This window comes from Aythya ferina, assembly GCF_964211825.1.
Source record: "Aythya ferina genome assembly, chromosome: 14".
Lineage (NCBI taxonomy): Eukaryota > Metazoa > Chordata > Aves > Anseriformes > Anatidae > Aythya > Aythya ferina.
The window spans coordinates 18,521,996-18,544,477 of NC_140312.1; the positions used below are offsets into that span (position 1 = coordinate 18,521,996).

General features: G+C 36.9%; 1 protein-coding gene across 8 annotated transcripts in view; it reads left to right on the top strand.

Annotated features, from left to right (window-relative positions):
* Positions 1-22,482, top strand: part of GABRB2 (gamma-aminobutyric acid type A receptor subunit beta2) — a 190,135-nt gene that overhangs the window by 62,607 nt on the left and 105,046 nt on the right. For all 8 annotated transcript variants that reach the window (XM_084535314.1, XM_084535313.1, XM_084535315.1 and 5 more), the window contains one exon: positions 20,729-20,949. In XM_084535314.1, the coding sequence (XP_084391440.1) occupies positions 20,729-20,949 (221 nt within the window). The remainder of the gene's footprint in view (positions 1-20,728; positions 20,950-22,482) is intronic.

The following is a 22,482-nucleotide window of genomic DNA, read 5'->3' on the forward strand; positions in this document are numbered from 1 at the left end:
AACATCCATCACGGTTCTAAGTCATGTAAGACCAAGAGTTAATGTAGTTCAACCCATATGATAATCTGTCTTCTTTAACAGGAAGGAAAAAACATACTAAAGCCACTGTACTTTCTTCAATCTGATAATAAAATGAAAATGTTCTGTGAGCAAAATAAGACAGCAATAATCACTTGTGCAGGCTAATCCTGTCATGGCATGAAAATTCAATAATAAAAATTAACAGAATATTAAGGTACTACCAAAAAAAAAAAAAAAAGGCAACAAACATTTTCTTCTTGGGATTCTGCCTTAGAGTTTTTAACTCCAAAGTACAATTTGAGTGGCTGGTTACTTTGAAACAAAATTTTGGCAGACATCACTTTGCCATTTATTTTCTGTCACCAGACAATACTGAAGAGTGAATTAGTCATATCGTATTATCAGTAATCAATTTAAATGGCCAGCATGGCAGAGGAAACTTAATATGTAGAACGCTTTTTTAGATCTTTTAAAATGCATATTGACAGTTAATAGGGACTAGTTTATTCAAATTCTCAGGAAAACCTCTATGTGATATGATTAACATACTTAATAAATACCTATGAATATGCGACTATAATTGATTCAAAATGCGGTATAGCAGAGTATGAGCTATGAATAACAGTCAGCTGTATATTTTAAAATAAAAGGAAAATTAAGATATTGCTTTACTGCATCATTAGCTCCAGGTGTAACTTGAATTTTACTTGAATTACCTTGAATGAAGTTAATTCAAGTAACTCGAATTAAGAGAAAAAAAAAACTCTTACAGATGCATGCACAACTCTAGTACAAATTAAATTATACCTTAAACTCAAGTTATCTACTGTGTCAAAAGATTTGGGCTAAAGCACAATTATTCTTAGCACTAGAATAGAAAGACACATGTTCTCTGCTGCTGAAAGACAATAACAAAAACAAGTATTCTGCACCATCCTCTCCAACTGCAGCAAGGCCAGCTTCTGAGCTGCATGGGAATCATGTGTATTAATGGCAGAATTAAGAGAAACATTGACTGGATAATGAAAATGGTAGCCTATTTACTATTACAAAATCCCTGAAGGATCATCTGTTAGGTAGCTGCATTTTTAATGACATGACATTAGGGAATTGTGTTATCTCATTTCTTGGTGCTTTAACAGTTTAGCTATACATAAAATAATCATTTAATAATTTTGAAGCAGTATACAACAATGTAAGTATTATATAAAATCATTGTCTTTCATTTCAAGTATTCTCTACAATTTGTTGGATGCTCAAGGTGGGGAGATAAATAGCCCTTTCTAAGAGTTGCTTAAAAGAGGTAAATTCACAAATCTGTGACTGGCACCTATTCTTTCCCAACTTCTTTTTAGCTTACATTAGGAAGTGAATTACCATTTTATGACAGTATCAAATAGTCTTAAAACTACAAACTAATTGAATTACAGTAATTATGATTTTTCTGATAGTACCCTGAATTCTTCAGGTGGGAAACTAGGACACAAGTCGCATAAGTTTACAAGAAGTGAACAAATTTTGTCCATCTTTCTGAGTTTTTCTTTTTCTCCTTTTTGGTTTAGGGGTCTCAATTGAGGTAATTCTCTGCTGCTTGTGTGATGGCATATTTTCCTGAGAAGAACACTTTTCCATAAACTTTTTTTCCATAAATAATTTTAACTAATGTCAAATACTTATGAATCATCCTCTTATCACTTACAAAAAAAAAAAAAAAAGAACTTTAGTCTTCCATCTGCTTCTCCTTAATTTTCAGCTTTATTACACATGCAATTACAATTTTCCTCTTCTAAATAATTCACTATACAGTTCATTTCACACAGAAGGTAAATGAATAAAAATTTGTTTTCTTTAGTATTAGCCTGGCAGTTTTCTGTGCATGACTGTTGGCTGGGAATACTAGATTTCAACATCCAGGATTTTACAAACTGTGAGTTTTAGTGTTAATAATAGATAATATGTATGAGTATTGTGTAAATTATACAATGGTTAGAATTCAAATCCTATCTTGCCTGATTTACCCCTTGACTGATTTTTTTTTCATTGTCTGTTCTGTTCAAAGCAGAGTGACTGATTATATTGAACTAAGACTAATGGAAAAAGTTGTTCTTGTGCTACAAAGACTACTGACTAGCCTGAGATTTACTTTTTGATCAGAAAGTTCCTGTGAGATTTTCACTATTCTTGATCACAGGGTATAAAGACAAAAACAACAACAAAAGATTTGTCAATGACGATAGCAGAAATATTTTTTCTTGCAAAATAAAGACTGTTGTACCTGAAAGGGAAGTTAAGAAGGAACTTAAGTCATCAGCAAATTACTGAGCAGTGGTTGGTTTAATGTTCTTCCAATTGGTTTGAAGCACCAGAATTATATATTCACCCCATTCCTCTCCCCTCCCCCCCCCCCAAAAAAAAAAAAAAGGTTCCTCAAAGTTCTATATCATGCAGGGAGTTTCTGAAAGATGGAGTAATTTTTTGATGGAGTTGTACATTTCTGAAATTATCCAAAAAGATATTTACAAGTATGCATCTTAAATACAGCTGAATGCAGAGATAAATTTGTTCTTTGTAAGAAAAAAAAAAATATTGAGAGGTTTATGGCAGCGTGGCGTTGTCATTTTAAATCACACTCCTTGCATAATCATACTTGTGTAGGGATTTAGAAGAAATTTATGCTAGGGAATAAAAAGGATATTTATTGCTTATGAGACTGTTTAATGGTTAATTTCCTGACACAGTATGACAGCAATATAGATAAAATTCAAATGAAATAAAGTTACTCCTAATGGAATAGGGTATGTAGAGGCTTTCCATGCACCTAGATCTAGAGAATGGAATCTATATAGAATCTTAAAATCAAATAAAATCTTAAGAATCCTCTTATAAACAGTCCATGCGTGTATCATCAATTCAGGGAAGCTCAGGATTGTGACCATCTGTATAAATAGTCTTACATAATAGTACCACATTTTTTTCATAGTCCAGCACTGGAGTTTGATAATTTTACTTGGTATAGGATGACTAAACTATGTGAACTTTTATGCCTAAAATCTTTGGGCCTTCATGTAGATATAAAAATGAACTTTTTTCCTTGTGTTTTCATCTGTTTTATTTTTTAAGTGCTTCTCATATTGATTTGGGAAAATGCTCAAAGCACCTTTGGAAAGTGCTGCTGAAGGATATGCTGCTTAGTTTTAGGTTCTTAATCTGCTATACATTTTTTTCTTTTCCTGTTTCATCTAAACAGTCTTTAATTCTCATAGGTTTTGAGAACAACTTCAGTGTTTCATTTTCCTTGCTGAACAGTTCAAACAAGCAGGTACTAAGATTTACATTTCAATGAGTTCCTAAATAAGTGTGTTTGAGAGTGCACGCAGCATAGCTTTAATTCATTAATTATAAACTGCTATAGATAATCATGTTATGCGAGAGGCCAGCTGAGGTCTAGCTTGACTTTTTGAACACTGTAGAGATCAGGAGATAATTTAAGAGGAGTGCTTAATTGTAATATTTGGTGACATTAATAATAAGTTGTCTAATGCAAGAAATTAAGCAATTAATTTAGGATGTACTTGTCTCGATGTTCAGTAAGCACAACAATCTTATAACCATTCTGTCATCTTTGCCTCCATCTCACAATGGAGAATTAAAAAAAAATAATAAAAAAAAAAGAATCTTGCAATGGTTCTGTTAGATAAGACTGAGTTAGAATATGAGTGTCTGTGCCTGGGCACTAGTAGGCACGGTGTTACCAATGCAATACAATTGACTGTACACATCATAGTATACTATAGCAAATGGGAACAGAATTTTGGTACAGGTGAAGAAATATTGCATCAAGTAACAAAGCAAAAAACAAACAATAAAGAATTTATAGTGGAGATATAAATCAAAATTTCAAGTCAATTTGATATGCAAGTGGTAAGTGATAATACATCAGACAGTAAAATCAATGAAGGCATTTACAGGAAGAGAACATAAATGGTGGTTCTTAAATGCTATTTGAAATTAGTGGACACTTTTGTTTGTTTTTTGAAGACTTTTGTTTAATATATTAGGATTGACTTAGGCACTGGGATAGCAATGGATTGAGGCAGTATAAATGAATTTTCAAAATCCTATGCATGTTCATAATTCTAAATTGGTATGCGAAAACATTTGGTACATTCTCATATTGTAGATTTCAAGTCAAAACAAAAAAAAGTTTTAATCTGTACTAATGGTTCTTAGTCATTATACTGATACAACTGATTTTTAACTAAAGTTTTACCTTAAATTTAAACAGTATAAGGAATGGCACATTTGTCTCAAAATAATAGTATTGCTAATATCTCTTCAATAATAAAGTAGTGCGTATGGGTTACTACTCATGTATTAACTTCTTTTTACAGTTTTAATTACTTTTTCCTGTAGTTCTTCTAGAGTAATGAAAATTTCAAGCTGTTAATTGTTGATTATGGACCAGCTGAAAAAAAAAAAAAAAGAAAAAAATCTGTCTATAAAGGAACCTAAGTCTCCTTTTTCAGTGATGTTGGGATCAAAAATGGATGTTGTTGTATCTCCTTACAAAGGTGAATCTGAGTCCTTTCTCATATTGCAATTGTAGTAGCATCTTTCTGAAACTTCCATGGAAAAGGTGGTGATTGGAATTCAAGAATAGGGCACTGATAAGCAAAACGCTATGGAACAAACTTCTGGGGTGTAAGTAACAGTGCTGAGGATTTTGTGCTAGCTTTCGTTATAATGGGAGTGAGGAAAATGAGAGAGAATGAAAAATAACTAACACTTCAGTGAAACACCCTTCTGGACAACTGTAGCACTTAAGATTTCACTTTTACAAACTGGGCAAAATCCTTTCAAAAAGGAAAGTCTTAGAATTTGTATATCACTTTGACATTGTCGAGAATGTGTCACAAAATCATCTCTTTAAAAAAATCATAAATTTCAACTATCTAGTGTATAGCAATATTATAATACATTGTAAAGTGTTTTTATGACTCTTGAGCTGGAAACCATGTTATTTTAAAAGAATAAATGTGTGGTAAATCAAGCCAGTGAACTGATGTATAAATGCACACGTTTCATGCATGAATTAAACATCTACAAACTAGTGGATTTCAAATCAATGCGTTCTGCTTGCCATCTAACATATAGGGTGCTCATGCAGAAATACGGTATAAAGCACATATGAGGTAGTGGCTGGAAGTCTGAGCTATCTGAGATTTTGTTTGTTCAACACCTGCTAAAGCTGTGCTGCAATAGCTTAAAGTCGAATCATTCAAGAGAATAAACAAAACATATGATCTAATGTCTTCTTGAAGCTGATAAGACTAAAATATTAAACCAAATAAGACGAGGGGGAATGGGCTTAAGTTGCGCCAGGGGAGTTTTAGGCTGGATCTTAGGAAGAACTTCTTTACTGAAAGGGTTGTTAGACCTTGGAACAGGCTGCCCAGGGAAATGGTGGAGTCACCATCCCTAGAAGTCTTTAAAAGACGTTTAGATGTAGAGCTTAGTGATATGGTTTAGTGGGGACTGTTAGCGTTAGGTCAGAGGTTGGACTCAATGATCTTGAGGTCTCTTCCAACCTAGAGATTCTGTGATTCTGTGTGAAATTTGTATTGTGAAGGTACAAAACAAATTCCAACAACCAAACAAACTCAAGACTGACCAAGCTGCCAAGAGAGACCCAGAGACGGTCATTACTTTCAGGACAGTCTCAGAAGAGTCATAACAGGGCTTTTTGATTTTTATTTATTATTTTTGGTGTTTGCTTGATTTGTTCAAAATGGGTTTTCTTAGTAATGTGTATACATTCAAAGATATATGGTTACTATGGGTAATGTGTATACATTCAAGGATATATGCTTACTATGGGTTATGGAACCATGAAGCTGTGGATACTGTATAACTAGAATTTAATGTGTTATGGAACTGTAAGTTATACAGTGCAATGACAGTTTATTTGGCAGGGGGTAACATTGAATATACATATGGGTATCAGTGACTGAGAGCCAATCATGTTGTGTGTTTTTTTTTCTTACCTGGTTTTAAATTATAAAAGAGGTAGGCAGGCACACATTATGGAGAAGGTTGTTTTTATTATGGAAACACAATTACTTTGCTGGAACAATACATATTTAGATACATTTTCTTTCTCCCTCTATCTCCCTCTTTCTCTTTCTCTCTCTCTCTCTCTTTTTTTTTTATTTTTTTATTTTTTTAACTCGGTGCTTTAATGCCCAGAAATAAATGTTTTTTAATGTCATTTCCAATTAACCCTTCAACTTTTTTGCTTTGAGAAAAGGCAAACTTCTGTCTTTCTCTTGATGTTTCCAGCTGTGAAAGCAGTTGATAGAATCACAGAATTGTAGGGGTTGGGAGGGACCTTGAGAGATCATCGGGTCTACCCCTCTGCCAGAGCAGGTTGCCCAAGTAGGCAGCCAGACAGCTCTTGAATATCTCCAGAGAAGGAGACTTCACAACCTCCATGGGCAGCCTGTTTCAGTGCTCCATTCACTGTGAGTGAAGAAGGTCTTTTGCATGTTGGTGCGGAACTTCCTATGCTCCATTTTGTGGCCATGGCCCCTTGTCCTGTCCCCACAAACCACTGAAAAAAGGTTGGCCAAATCCCTCTGTCTCCCACACTTCAAGTATTTATAAACACTGATGAGATCCCCTCTCAGTCTTCTGTTCTCCAGGCTGAACAGACCCAGGTGTCTCAGCCTTTCCTCATAGGGAAGATGCACCAGGCCCCGTATTGTCTTTGTGGCCCTCCACTGGAATTCTTCCAGGAGATCCCTGTCTTTTTTGTACCGGGGAGCCCAGAACTGGACACAGTACTCCAGGTGAGGCCTGACCAGGGCAGAGTAGAGGGGGAGGATCACCTCCCCTGACCTGCTGGCCACGCTCCTTTTAATGCACGTCAGGATCCCATTGGCCCTCTTGGCCACCAGGGCACACTGCTGGCTCATGGTCAAGCTGTCGTCCACCAGGACCCCCAGCTCCTTCTCCTCAGAGGTCCTCTCCAGCAGGTCATCCGCCAGCCTGTACTGATACATGTGGTTGTTCCTTCCCAGGTGCAGGACTCTACACTTGCTCTTATTAAACCTCATTTTGTTTCATCCTGCCCATCTCTCCATCCTGTACAGGTCTCGCTGAATGGCAACACAGCCTTCTGGCGTGTCAGCCACTACTCCCAGCTTTGCGTCATTGGCTTATTTGACACTATTCCCTCATCAAGGTCATCGATGAAAATGTTGAACAAGACCAGCACTGACCCCTGGGGAATACCGCTAGTCACAGGTCTCCAGCCGGACTCTCCACTGCCGATCACCACCCTCTGAGCTCGGCCAGTCAGCCAGTTCTCAGCCCACCTTACTGTCTCTATCCCACACTTTCTCAGCTTTGCTAGCAGGATGTCGTGGGAGACAGTATCAAAAGCCTTGCTAAAGTCAAGGTAGATGACGTCCACTGCTCTCCCCCCATCTACCCAGCTGGTGATGCCATCATAGAAGGCAACGAGGTTGGTTGAGCGTGACTTCCCCTTGGTGACTCCATGCTGACTACTCCTCATAACCTTCTTCTCTTCCAATTGCTTGGAGATAGCATCCAGAACAAGCTGTTCCAACACCTTTCCAGGGCCAGAGGTGAGACTGATTGGCCTGTAGTTTCCTGGATCCTCCTCCTTGCCCTTCTTGAAGACTGGATTGACATTGGCTATTCTCCAGTATTTAGGCACCTCTCCTGTTCTCCAGGACCTTTCAAAAATGATAGAGAGTGGTTCGGTGATCACTTCTGCAAACTCTCTTAGCACAAGTGAATGCATCCCGTCAGGGCCCATGGATTTGTATGCACTGATCCCACTTAGACACTCCCGAACTACTCCCCCATCAATCAGTGGGGAGCCCTCCATTTCCCAGACCCTTTCTTCTCCCTCCAGGGTTGAGGAGTCCCGGGGGGGAGTCCCTGAAGCAAAGACTGAAGCAAAGAAAGCATTCAGTATCTCCACCTTCTTGGCGTCTACCAGGATACCCACCTCGTGGGAGCAAGGGATCCACATTATCCTTAGTCTTCCTTTTACTGTTTACATACTTAAAAAAAACACTTCCTATTATCCTTCATCTCTTTAGCCTTACTTGTTGTGTCCCTGCAGGCCCTGACAACACTTCTGTACTCCTCCCAAGAGGACAGGCCCTTTTTCCACATTTCCATAGGCGTCCACTTCCTTTTGATCTTGTTGATGAGCTTCTTGCGCATCCACAGAGGTTTCCTGCCCTCCTTCCCTGATTTCCTACTCTTAGGGATGCACTGATCCTGAGCTTGGAAGAAGTGCTGTTTTTGTTACTTCCATTTGGTCACTGAAATACAAACGATAAAAGGCATCTCTGCTATATTCTTTCTGATCTTTGCTGCTGTCCTTCAACTGTTCTTCACAGAATCACAGAATCATCTAGGTTGGAAGAGACCTCCAAGATCACTGAGTCCAACCTCTGACCTAACACTAACAAGTCCCCCACTAAACCATATCACTAAGCTCTACATCTAAATGTCTTTTAAAGACCTCTAGGGATGATGACTCAATCACTTCCCTAGGCAGCCTATTCCAATGCCTAACAACCCTTTCGGTGAAGAAGTTCTTCCTAATATCCAAGCTAAACCTCCCCTGGTCAAGCTAGACCACATCCACAGCCTTTCCCTCATCCACCAAGCGCATCACTTTGTCATAGAAGGAGATCAGGTTCATCAAGCAGGACCTGCCTTTCATAAACCAATGCTGATTAGGCCTGCTGATTTCCTGCTTGCCCTGTAAGTGCCGCATGATGACACTCAAGATAATCTGCTCCATGAGCTTCCCTGGCACTGAGGTCAAAATGACAGGCCTATAGTTTCCCAGGTCTGCCTTCTGGCCCTTCTTGTAGATGGGCATCACATTTTCTAGCTGCCAGACGACTGGAACCTCCGCTGATAGGGGAATGCTGATAAATGATGGAAAGTAGCTTGGCCATTTCTTCTGCCACTTTTCTCAGCACCCTCGGGTGGATCCCATCTGGTCCCATCGACTTGTGTACATCTAAGTGCTGTAGCAGGTCACCAACCATTTTCTTGTGGATTGTGAGGGCCACATTCTGCCCACCATTCCTTTCCACCAGCTCACGGTACTGGGTATCCAGAGAACAACTGGTGTTGCCATTAAAACTCAACAGTGAATAACTTCTGTTGATTTCTAAGTGGCTCAAATAGTTGTGAGAATGACTGTGGGAATTACGAAGCAAATAACACACGTCTGCACACATATTTTGGAATAAAAATACACTAAACACAATAGGTAGAAGCTGTAGTGTGTAGTGGCTCTAAATATTAGACAACAGAGATTATAAAGCAAACAAATTAAACTGCAGTCATTGTGATATTAGAGTGACCGTCCTGTTTGTTTTTGTTTGTTTTGAAGCATAAGAAATTTCTTTCTAAATGCAAATTTAAATTTCGTTGTTATTAAAATGTTGTTTGTGTTGACTGTGACCACACTAATTGTGAAAATAATGGCATAGTACTTTCCCTGCAAATCCTTCCTGTGTTAATTTTGTGTTGGTTTCTTGTAGCTTAAATATGCAGATTGGTTATGAAAATTAGGTGGCTTTGGGATTTTATTTTTTTTTGTGGGCATTGCAGCTGTTCTTTACTAAGAAGTTTTTTGTATCTGTCAGGGAAAATAGACCTTTGTAATAGAGGCACTCAAAATGGAAATTCTTCCCTGTGGGTTGTTCCAATAGGCTTTGGTATTGCTGAACCATAAACAATTTAAAGTATAATTAATGCAGGTGCAATGACTATTAAAGATGCAATGTTTTTCCAGATTATTTTTCCCCAAACTTTTCAGTGTAGAACATAATATTAATTTCTTTTTCATCTGAATACATCACTGATTTTCTTGGAAGTGTCTCTATGAAGGGTATTCTCTTTGCTTAAGTGTTCAGCTGTCATGCAAATTGGACTTTCTATCAGTTTCCACAGGCTTGTCATCACTATGAAAGAGATGATATGTACTTATTTAAAATTGTCCTTTTATTTCAGTGATGCCAGTTCTCTGCAGTGCCTGACATTTTTGAGAAGCAGCGTGTCACATCCTGGGTAATGGGGAGAGCATTTAAAATACTGAAAAGGCCTACATGTAGATGACATGGCACTATTTGTTTTTGTTTTTGTTTGTTTTTTTCATCCTCACACTCTTCACTGTTCAACCCCATGAAATCTGTATGTAAGGTTAAAGGATTCAAAGAGGAGGAGGGCAGCTGAATCAGGGTGTTTGGTCTATTCCCACAAGATTTATATGTAAACAGGAAGGAAACACATTAGTCTGAAGTGCATTGTGTAGCCTCCAGCGTATTAGACCATGATATATAAATGCTTATAACAACATATCTGTGGGAGATTTGTACTCTCCTGAGTACATTGCTGCCTTAGAGACATCAGTTTGTCACTACCAGATTAATGAACCATTTTAGAGAACTTGGAATCAGCAGGCCAGAGAGATGAAGAGTAGCAGGATCTGTGAAAGTGTTTAACAGAAATCAATTGCTGCTGGTGCTTTCTATGTGAGTGGGGAATGGCTTTAAAAAAAAATGAGCAGATTACCGTTGCCTGGAACAATTTTCGTCTGTGCTCCCAAAGTGGGTTCATGTGATAAGAGCAAGGTGGGTATCCAGGTTTTCTACTATTTTTTTAATTATTATTATTTTTATTTACACTGAAAAACACAAGGCCAAGAAAAACAGCATGAACATCTAATGTGATTAGTAGTAGAATTTAGTAGTTGAATTTTTTATTTTAAAATGCTAATCCTTACAGATTAATTCTTTTCTTTGCAAGACTAAAATGACAAAGAAAAAATAGTATAATCACTCACCTGAACTTTGTTGACACTTCCAACCTGAAAACTCCATGTACATATTTTGTCACACAGAAATAGAAGAAGAAGGACTCTGGGTTCATTTAGAATTAAAACAGAGCCAAATAAATAAATTGGGATGTGTTATGCACAGTCCCGGGTGTTTTTCTCCTGTAAATTTGTGTGAAGCAAGCTCTTGGAGACCATTAGAGGCTAATGGAATAAATTAGTCCAACTTTATTCCAGTTATACATTAGTAAATAAAATGTGATGCATACCGTTTTTAAACAAATAAGTCTTGGAGAGATTTTTCTAAAAACATTTCCTCCAACTCCTTTTCCTATTCCCACTCAGTCTCTATTATTTCAATGTTGCCCGTGGGTATGTTATTTAATAGGATTAAATGCTACTTTGAGAGGTGATCTTAAAATTTACTTTAAAGTTTTAATTTTTATGGAATGTAATCTTCAGTGTAAATGATTTTGTTTAAAATTTTTCAGATGTAAGATAATTGTAACTGCTTTGATAAAAATGAACTGTAACTAACTGAATCTTGCTAAAGGTTATTCCAAGTTCAAAGAGATGGGGCAGCATTCAGTGTCAAAACAAGCACTGAATTCAGTGATTATCTCATGAATTAATGAGTTATCTGAGTTATCAGGCATCATGTTTATGATGCCTGATGCTTGACCTTATGATGCCTTTATGCTTGACTGGCGGCTAGCAAACGTGACGCCCATCTACAAGAAGGGCCAGAGGGCAGACCCGGGAAACTACAGGCCTGTCAGTTTGACCTCAGTGCCAGGGAAGCTCATGGAGCAGATCCTCTTGACAGTCATCATGCAGCACTTGCAGGGCAAGCAGGCAATCAGGCCCAGTCAGCATGCGTTTATGAAAGGCAGATCCTGCTTGACGAACCTGATCTCCTTCTATGACAAAGTGACGCGCTTGGTGGATGAGGGAAAGGCTGTGGATGTGGTCTACCTTGACTTCAGCAAGGCTTTTGACACCGTCTCCCACAGCATTCTCCTCAAGAAACTGGCTGCTCTTGGCTTCGACTGGCGCACGTTTCGTTGGGTTCGTAACTGGCTGGATAGCCGGGCCCAAAGAGTCGTGGTGAATGGAGCCAAGTCCAGTTGGAGGCCAGTCACTAGTGGCGTTCCCCAGGGCTCGGTGCTGGGGCCAGTCCTCTTTAATATCTTCATCAATGATCTGCATGAGGGCATTGAGTGCACCCTCAATAAGTTTGCAGATGACACCAAGCTGTGCACGCGTGTCGATCTGCTCGAGGGTAGGAAGGCTCTGCAGGAGGATCTGAATAGGCTGCACTGATGGGCTGAGGTCAACTGCATGAAGTTCAACAAGGCCAAGTGCCGGGTCCTGCACCTGGGGCACAATAACCCCAAGCAGAGCTACAGACTGGGAGAGGAGTGGTTGGAAAGCTGCCAGGCAGAGAAGGACCTGGGAATGATGGTTGATAGTCGGCTGAATATGAGCCAGCAGTGTGCTCAGGTGGCCAAGAAGGCCAACGGCATCCTGGCTTGTATCAGGAACAGTGTGACCAGCAGGGCTAGGGAGGTGATCATCCCCCTGTACTCAGCTCTGGTGAGGCCGCACCTTGAGTACTGTGTTCAGTTTTGGGCCCCTCACTACAAGAAGGACATGGAGGTGCTTGAGCGGGTGCAGAGAAGGGCGACGAAGCTGGTGAGGGGTCTGGAGAACAAGTCCTACAAGGAGCGGCTGAGGGAGCTGGGCTTGTTCAGCCTGGAGAAAAGGAGGCTCAGGGGCGACCTTATTGCTCTCTACAGGTACCTTAAAGGAGGCTGTAGCGAGGTGGGGGTTGGTCTGTTCTCCCACGTGCCTGGTGACAGGATGAGGGGGAATGGGCTAAAGTTGCACCAGGGAAGTTTTAGGTTAGATGTTAGGAAGAACTTCTTTACCGAAAGGGTTGTTGGACACTGGAACAGGCTGCCCAGGGAAGTGGTGAAGTCACCATCCCTGGAAGTCTTCAAAAGACGTTTAGACGTAGAGCTTAGGGATATGGTTTAGTGGGGACTGTTAGCGTTAGGTCAGAGGTTGGACTCGATGATCTTGAGGTCTCTTCCAACCTAGAAATTCTGTGATTCTGTGTGATTCTATGTTTACGGCAACATTTGGAAGAGCAGTTTTGTTTTTGTCCGTGTTTCCAATAGTGGCATAACAGGGTACTGTAATCAAAACTATTGACTGCAATTTCAGTTAAATTTTGGAAAAAAAATAAATAAATTATAGGGTTGCTCAGATCAATTAGTAATTTCATGCTGATGCACCCTAAATTTTTTATGACTGAATACTTTAGTCTGGGCTTTTCAGCTTTCCTTACATCTTTTTCAGTAACATGCAGTTGGTATGTAACACTTGTGTAAGGCTCAAGATAGTGCCTTAGTATTGATTAACATTCGTAATTAGCCCACCATTACTTATTTCTTTATTTATTTTCAAGCAGTTTAAGAATGGTTATGCTTATAGCAAGGTTATCAGAGGAGATGTCTTTGGTCCTCTCTAGATCAAAAGTGCATTGTCACATACGTTAATATTTTATTTTTTTAATTTGTGCAGATACAATGTCACAAGCAAAGCAAAAACTAATAGTATTCTCACCTGTGCAAGAATTCACAGGAGAAAAAAAAATCCTGAAGGCCAGAAAATGTATCTGAAAGCAAACCAAAGCATTTTGTTATTCCATGATACAGAGGGAATATGAAGTAGTTTGACATAGGGTATTACCATTTATATTTAACAGAACAGCAGAATAGAAAAATGACTTGAAAATGTTAAGGAAAATGAACAGTTTTGAAGGGAGGACTGTGTCATCACTGATGTGATGTCAATTGGAGTGTTGCAATTGCTTTTTTCAGGGGTATTGTAAGCATTTAGAATTCCTCGTCTCCTCAGAGATCCACTGTATCTTCGTAGCATGAATATACTTCCATTTCAGCAATGCTGAAGCAGCAGAAGTGACTGCTTTGAGAATTATTTATTTATTTATTTATTGGGGGGGGGGGGGGGGGGGGGAGGGATTTTTTTCTGGTTTAGTTTGCAATCTAGGGAATTACCTGTAAAGTAAAATTTGCAAGCTTAGACAATACTGACAATGCTCTGCTTATAGCACTTCAGACCTTCACTCTTGAAGCTGAAATGTTTTGAGTTGTTGATGATTGTCAGTAGTTCAGAGCAAAGGAACACCCTGTAAGGTTAAGCAAGGTGATGCAGGACTCCTTAAAATGTCAGCAGGTTGCATGTTAGAGGGGAGGAGTGTAATTGTTTGTGTCTTTACCAGGTTTTGTAACGGGCAGCCAGTTTCTCTATCCTTGTCTTTTGGCAAACTATGAAGGATGTAAATAACCTGTTCTGGTAGTAAAATGCTGAGTGCACCTCAAACTGTTTTATTCTCATTAAAACTCAGTTTCTATTGGACCAAAGCCTACAGTTGGGAATTTAGGGATAGTTGTGCAGCCTTTTAGATGTGAACAGGCAGGTGGAGCTAGCTGTTACAACAGGCACAGTAATGGCTCTTTTGTCATTGGGGTCTCCTTGCCTTGGAGTGATCTTTGATAGAAACATTCTTCATCAGCAGGGCTATATTTAAAAGATGCATATATGTATGTGTGCATATGTTGTTTTCTGGGAATATATTGTTTGATGTTTTCCTTGAAAAATAATGCAAATACTTATCATAAAAATGAGTATCACATGCTTTAAATGAAGAGCCACTCATTTCATTAATGTTTTAAGTTGTTCAGACATTATTTACAATGATATGGAGCAGCATTGACTTGGCAATTCTTTTACTTTATAAATATGTTTCTAAGGATTCGCATATATGGTAGTATTTCAAGAAACTGTAAAGCACCAGGAAAAGGAACAGTTGCCCAAATGTCATGCTAGTTCAGCTCTGCATCTAAACTCAAAATTCCCATGTTTTACCCAGATGCAATCTCACTATCAATTACTGCATTCTTATCCTGGAAAAAATATCTTAAACTTTTATTTTAAGATTATTTAAAACTATCACTAAGTAATACAATTTTCTGGTAGCAGTCTCTTCAAAACAATAGCTTCATTCACTATTTACACTAATCAAACTGTCTAATTACATCTCTAGTGGTCTGCTTAATCACCAGTTTATTTCCACTCTATTTAAGCAGATGTATTTTTTCCTTATTCTTTATAATTTTTAATAATATTTTTACTCTTTTGAAATGCTGCTATTAACCTACAGTAAGGGAAACCTGGAACTGATAGCAATATGAATGGTTGCTGTTTTAGGTATTTACCTTGCTTAAGATCTATAGCATTGTGCAATTACATAGGAACTCAGAATTATTCTCTCTCGAAGAATAACAGAAATATACAAGTAAAGAAATATTTCAAATACAATTGTAAATAAACATATTGGATATTTCTTGTAGCTTAAAATAGCTTATTGTACTTCAGAAACCCAAATAAATAATAATACCACTTAATTTTCTGTCTTGAGGGAAAAAAAATACAGTTTCCGTAACTTTTATTTCAAGTGAGTACAGTTTAGACTATTCATTTTACTTCGCATTTGAATTGTTCAACTGAAAATCCTGCAAAGAGAGGACAAAAGAGAAAAATCAGAAGATATCAAATGTGTGATTCTAGAGCAAATAGCAGAGTTAGATTACAGCCTTCAGTCCACGTTCACTTTTATCAATCTTCATCTAATTATCACCAAACAGCAAATTAGAAAGCTAAGACTCATGGCATATGCTTTTTGAGTGGAACAATGTGCAGATTGCTTGATCAGTAAAAGTGCAGTATCATTGTTCAGTCTGGGTGACTGTCAGAAATGAAAATCAAGTGTCTTAGTGTCTTGCTAAACTAATTGAGCTGACAGGGAACACATTAGCCATAACTGCTTAATTTCATTGGAGTGCACAAAATACAATGATACTGCATCACAGTGCAGTGTATAAATCACTGTGGAGAAACAATGTCAATGTTGGCTACTGTCAGTAGTGCTACGGAGACAAATATTCATGGTCTTGTCACTGAAATGATAAGCAGTCCCTTACTGCAAATTTCATAAAACCAGTGGAAAGAAGTTTTATGTCTAGTGCTCAAGCTCTACTACATTTGTACTCCACATCTCTTCTACATCTGTTTGGCTTTCCTACACAAGTCTCTTGTTTGATTCAATAATACTGTGTTTTTCTAAGAACTGTGTTGCAGAAGGTAAACAGCACATCTTTGTTTATTTGTTCACTTGAGAAATGAGAATTGATGATAAATAACTTGGGGATAGTTGCTGCAGAATAAATGGTGAGTTTAGGTATTGGGATCTTTTTCCTTTTGGAAATACTGTAGACTTCAGATCATACAATTCCCATCAAGAAAAATCAACCATGAAATTTTAGCAGACATAAATGATGAGAAGTGTTTCATGGCTTTGGAGCAACTTTGGGAAGTGGGATTTAATGGATCAAGAGAGTTCTACTTGAACTTTGTTTAAGGATCTTGATGTCAATGAAGTATTCATTGTCATTTTTGAAGTGAATATTTACAGAATGTGAAAAATACATTTTTTATAAAGGGCATGACAATTTATTTTAGCATTTCTTTTTTATTATCCATTCCTAAAACCCAATTTTTTCAACAGTTTATTCTGCTTTCATGGATGTCACTTAGTAGTGTCTCCAATGTTAATAAAACAGACTTTCTGTGGTAATTTTCTTGATACATGAGATAGGTAGTTATGGATGGAATGTGTTGCAATGGTTGTTTTTGAAGAAAATAAGGATTGAAAGGATTTTCAGTGAACAGCTCTCAGGGAAAGCCATTGCTTTTGAAGTAAATTCACTGAAGCTGCTTTAGCTTGAAGTGATTCCATTTTGGCTTGTTTTCCATATCGTTTGAATAGTGAAACACACCGTGTTTCTTCAACTGTGTCCTTCATTGGTAACTTCATCTTCATTTGAGTCTAAGTTCATTCACTTGAGTCTAACTTCATTTGAGTAGACTTAACATTTACTCCTTTCTTCTTGAGTATGTAACTTTTAATATATTAAGATACGTTTTGCAGTGTGGATGTATATTTTTCATAATTTACCTAAGCAGCACTTTTAAATATGTCATCAACAGACTTTTTAACAGACTTTTTTTTTTTTTATTTTAAACATACACATTAAATATAGCATTCAGGCAAAATCTTCAGCTTCAAGCATTTTCAAAGAAAATTAGCTGGCGTTAAAAATACTGGGAAGTGCAGTAAAGCGTTTATTTATGCGAGTTAGAAATAACCAGGAAAGCAATGAGAAGGGACTTAAGCCAAATCGCAGATGCGTTCTCCATTCATTACTAATGAGTAGAAATAAATAGCTTATTCAACTCCCTGCTGCTGTATGTCATATTTATAAAACACAAAATGTTCCTTATACTTACTTATTTTTCTTCGCCTAACTGTTCTGATTTTATTACTTGCAAAGTGTTTCAGTAGCTGCATTATATCCCTGTTAATAAAAGTGCTGGTACACATTGTCAGGCTATACTGTGAATCAGCCTTGTTGTCTGTAATGTAGAAGGAAAAAAAAAAAAAAAAAAGCTGTATTTTAAACGTTATTGTCAGTTTGGAGTATCCTCTTAAATGGTATCTGTCTCCATGCTTGGCATTAGATTCCCGTTGTCATTGTGCACATTCGGGAGGCTTATTTCTTTTTTTGCCTAGATATTCTTTGCCTTTATTCTTCTTTATGCATATAACATGCACATATGTGTGTGCATGTATATAAGATGAATAGAAATAAGATGATATAAGTAGTATTGCCAGTTTTCAGATTTAATGCTTTCCTGCACAGTAACTTTCCATGGATCATTGGCCATTAACTGGCAACTTGGCTGTCTGTAACAATTCTATCGATGTAAATTTGGGTTTAAATTTCCCATGGTATACATGTTTCCAGCAGCAAATGTGTTTCTGGACAACTACCACACACAGGTAACTCATGAACTCAGGATAAAAATATTCATGAATATGGTAAAAATTTAACTTATACTAAAAATTAACATTTTTTTATTATGGTATGAGGAAAAATTGCCTTAAAATTATTTGTTGCTTCCTGTATATTGTGTGAAATAAAGGAGGAAAACTGAGAAGCTGAAATTTTACTGGTGAGGAAAAGAGATCTCTTCTTGGATCAGGATAGAATGTTAGTAGCCATCCATTTTCTGTTGCCTCCATTTCTGCATTGGGATAGAATCAGAAAGTTTGCCAAGTGTAAATGTCTGTAAACAATGGGATGATAGAAGCTGTACAAAATAATAATATTTGTGTATGTTAAGAAAATGCACTAATTGTCTCTTCTAGGTTTTAGTTGTAAATTTGTCTATGCTTGTAGAAATTTACACAATGTATTTTTTAAGCCTCATGTTCAGGGTGACTGACAAACCTATATTTTTACACTTTGTAAAATGTATCTATATGCAAGTATTTTAAATATTCTATGCACCCATCTTTTGTCTGTGTAATGGTGTACAGAGCATAGTCAGCACAGTCACTGTGAGGTTTTGTTTCATTATTCTTTTACCCTATTGTAATTAGTGTCTTGTGCCAGGTTTCTCAAATGAGTTGGCTCCTGCTTCATCTCTATACTTAAATTATGATTCTACCAATCCCGTTCTGTGAATTTAATAGGACGCTATGATCTTACCAAAGTAAAATCATCCTTTACTAGATATTTCATTTCTTCCACTTCTTCACAGCCTTCTGTGTGTCCGTCTTCCTAAAAGACATTTGTGTTTGTTTTGATGTTTAGAATAGAGGGGAATTCCCATATTTATTGTGAAATTTTAAGACTTTTATTCTTTGAAGTTAAGACATTACCTTGCAAAAATATTACTAAGTGCCTGTACCTCCACTACCTCTCCCTCCCTCTCCTCCTATACATTTTATAAAAATGTATATATGTATATTTAAGGTATATTTCGACCATCAAAAACAGCACATCTGAAATCTAGGGCCATTTGATGCCAACTAATTTTTAGTTGGTACACCAGCTCTGTTTCTGGAACACAGTGTGTTTGGTTCTGACCTCCAGCATGATGACTTGGCTTTTCCTTCTGCTATACCAGTGCTCCAAATTCACAGGTTTATGTAATTCATTTTTATGCACTGAACCATGCTTGTTTAGTTTTCTTCTTCCTTTACTTTTCTGCTTTTACTGAGGTATAAAGAGGAGGGAATAATGTTCTATATATGTGTTTTATATTAATACATGTAGGTTATACTTTAGAATAGGAATAAAATGCAATATCCCAAGGATAATAGGGGAGCAATTGCTACAGCTTGTCTACTTTATGTTGTGGTATGTTATTATAATGAAGACTAATACATTTTCTTTCTGGCAATATATGACTGAATATTTTCCAGTATCTCTTTATGAAGCAAATATTGCAGTACAATGCTGAAGCACAACAGTAACTTTCTTTAGATGTAGGTGGGATATTCTTGAAAGCAGACTCTATTCCTAACTGAGAACTCATATTGCAATTTATGCAACAAAATGTTCATACCTTATAAGATCTTCTCAGTTATTCAATGCTAGAAATTAGTTTGTGTTATGTCACCAGAATAAGTAATTATTTCTTCAAAACGGGTGTGTGTATATGTGTGTTCCTGTTTTCAAATGCCCCAGACTGACGCATAGATGCAGGCTCCTATACTGTGACATGGCTGAATCCTGGCGCTGTTGATAAATTTCTGATGACTTTTTTTGTTGAAAACAAGCTTTTGTAAGCTACCAGTTCTCACTGATCAGTGAAGACTGATCAGATCAATTCAAATAGTGTGAGGTCTGATTATGATTTTGTAAAACAAAGTAAAAAAGAGTGGGTTTAGAATAGTTTTTCTTTGGTGTTCCGTCAGTATTGCTTTTCAGCCCTTGACCCTAGGATCTGTGATCAGATATGCAGCCCCTTTTTGTATTTTTTAATGTTTTGTGTTTGTTTTGTTTTGTTTTGTTTTTAATATAGGTTAATATATAATGAATGTTCTATGTCTGTTTAACAGGTCTTAGTAATTTTTGTAATTATTTTGTCCACTAAAACATAAAAATATCTCCCAAGTACTGTTCATTAGTGGCCTTCACTGAGACAAGGAAAGCTGGCAGTCTCCTAATACTGCAAATATTTAGCCAGATGCTTAATTGTGCTCTCTGAATCGTCCCGTTGAAGTAACCAGAATTACTTCATCTGTAAAATTAAGCATAAGCATAACACTCTGTAGCACAGAAACCTTGGAGACTTCCCATTGATTTCAGTGCCCAGGGGAAAGTTAACAGGCTTCGAAGAGATTTTAATTTAGAGAAGTATTTGAATGGGTAGCTGCAATTTTTGAGATACAAGGGCAGATCCAGAGTTCTTGCTTTACTGAATTCAGTGAAGACAGTGAGACGAAATTCAGATCTGTAAATGTTCCTATTTTTTAGAACTTGCAGGCTTGTAAAGTGCTACAGATATTGCTGGTTGCTAACCATTTAAAAATATTTTCCTTATATTTTCCTTTTTTTTTTTTTAATATTGAAACAAGAACTCAGAAGTCATTCACCAAATATCAATTATACTTCTATATTCTTATTTCTCTCATTAAGCATGCACAAGCTCTTTGGTACTGTAAAAATAAATAAAATTACTTACAGAAATTCTAACTGAAATGTTTATCTTCAAGAAAAGTCACAATGTGTAAATGTATATTTGCACCTTTAGTATATGTATGTTATTTCAATAAAAACAAATTTTCTGTTGTTTTTATAATTACAGGACTATACCTTGACAATGTACTTTCAGCAAGCCTGGAGAGATAAGAGGCTGTCGTATAATGTAATACCTCTAAACCTTACTCTGGACAATAGAGTAGCTGATCAGCTATGGGTTCCCGATACCTATTTTCTGAATGACAAGAAGTCATTTGTACATGGTGTCACTGTGAAGAACAGAATGATCCGTTTGCATCCAGATGGGACAGTTCTTTATGGACTAAGGTCAGTACAAACCATTTCTGACTCTTATAGTTTTAGTCTTTTAATTACAGCTTCAAATTAATAGATTTTCTTTGCCTTTTTCAAATGCTATTTTTTGTATTGCTATGTTCTATAAAACTGCTGATATTGCACAAACAGTTTCAATTTAAGTGTTTTAAGAATGGATTAAGGTTTTTGTGATAAAGTTTTGAGATGAGCTTCCATTCTTAGTACACTTCAAAGATACTTAGGTACAGATAAGGATATAAATACTATTGTAAATACACATTCTGGATTAAAAGCTGTTTTTAGAACTGCTTCCACAATGGAATTGAAATAAGAAATACCAAGTGATAATTAGAGGGGGAAAAAGGAAAAATTATGTAACAGGACTGATTGTATAACTAAATGGTATGTTTTATAAATATTTTTGAGCATTCAGTTGGTGTGTATGTTGCTCTCATGAAAATCAGTTTTCTGATGACATTTGACCTGAAATGTCCTTCAACCTAATGTTGTTAGTGTATGACTACATGGAAAGTGGTGGTTAAATAAACAAGTTCTTAATGACTGAACAAATCAGCAGAAGAACTTGAGCAGATGTCCAAGTGAGGAAAATGTCTGTTTGGTAGTATTCATAGAAAAAGCAGTTCCCATGAGAGGTAATTTAAATACATTACTGCAAGAGATGACTAACTTAATATGGAGTGAGTAGATAACAAGATAAAAAGCACTGAGTGGCTTTAAAAAAAAAAAAAAAAAAAAAAAAACTTTAATTTAGAATGTCTGATATTTTCATATTGAGGAAAATTCAAAATATTAATTTTGGGGAATACTAATTCTTAAAACTTTTATTACTGTATATCTTTCATTTTCAGTAAGATTTTTCCACTGTCTGCCTATAACTGAGGACAAGGAGGATGCATTTTTAACTTGGTTATTTTCTACTCAGATGTAAAGGAGAGCAGCACAGTCTTGTGTATTTAGTTCTGTCATTTTAACAAATACATATCATGAAGTTCATATCTAATTAAGATCATCTGTTAGAAATCACTAGTCTTGAAAATGCTAGATGCCTTTGCTTTTCTTACTGCACTTTAACCGTTCAGGTGTTTCTGGAATCCTTACCTTAGATCAATGAGATCACTAAGAAAATGTAACTAATCTTCTTATATTTAAGTATAATTCTCCTTAGAGCCTCTTGTTTAGATAGCTACCTAAATTGGAACTTAAATGTCTAAAACTAAGTCCTAAGTTCTTCTGGGACTTGAGGTTTAATGCTTTTGGCATTTGACTTCAATATTGATGCCCTGATCTGAAAGTTTCCTCAGGTAGGAAAGGGTAGTAAAGTTTAGCCAGGAAATACGTTTCTCAGAATAGTAGGTTTTTATTGCTTAGTTAGAAACCATTTTCCTTGAGATCAAGAGATTGATATCAGATCAGTGCTCTCACCACTATGCTGGAGTCTGGCATCAAATACCTCCTGTGTGGTTGATCCTTGGACTCTTGCAGTTTGTGCCAGATGGTGATTCACCTTCAGAAAAGAGGGATAAA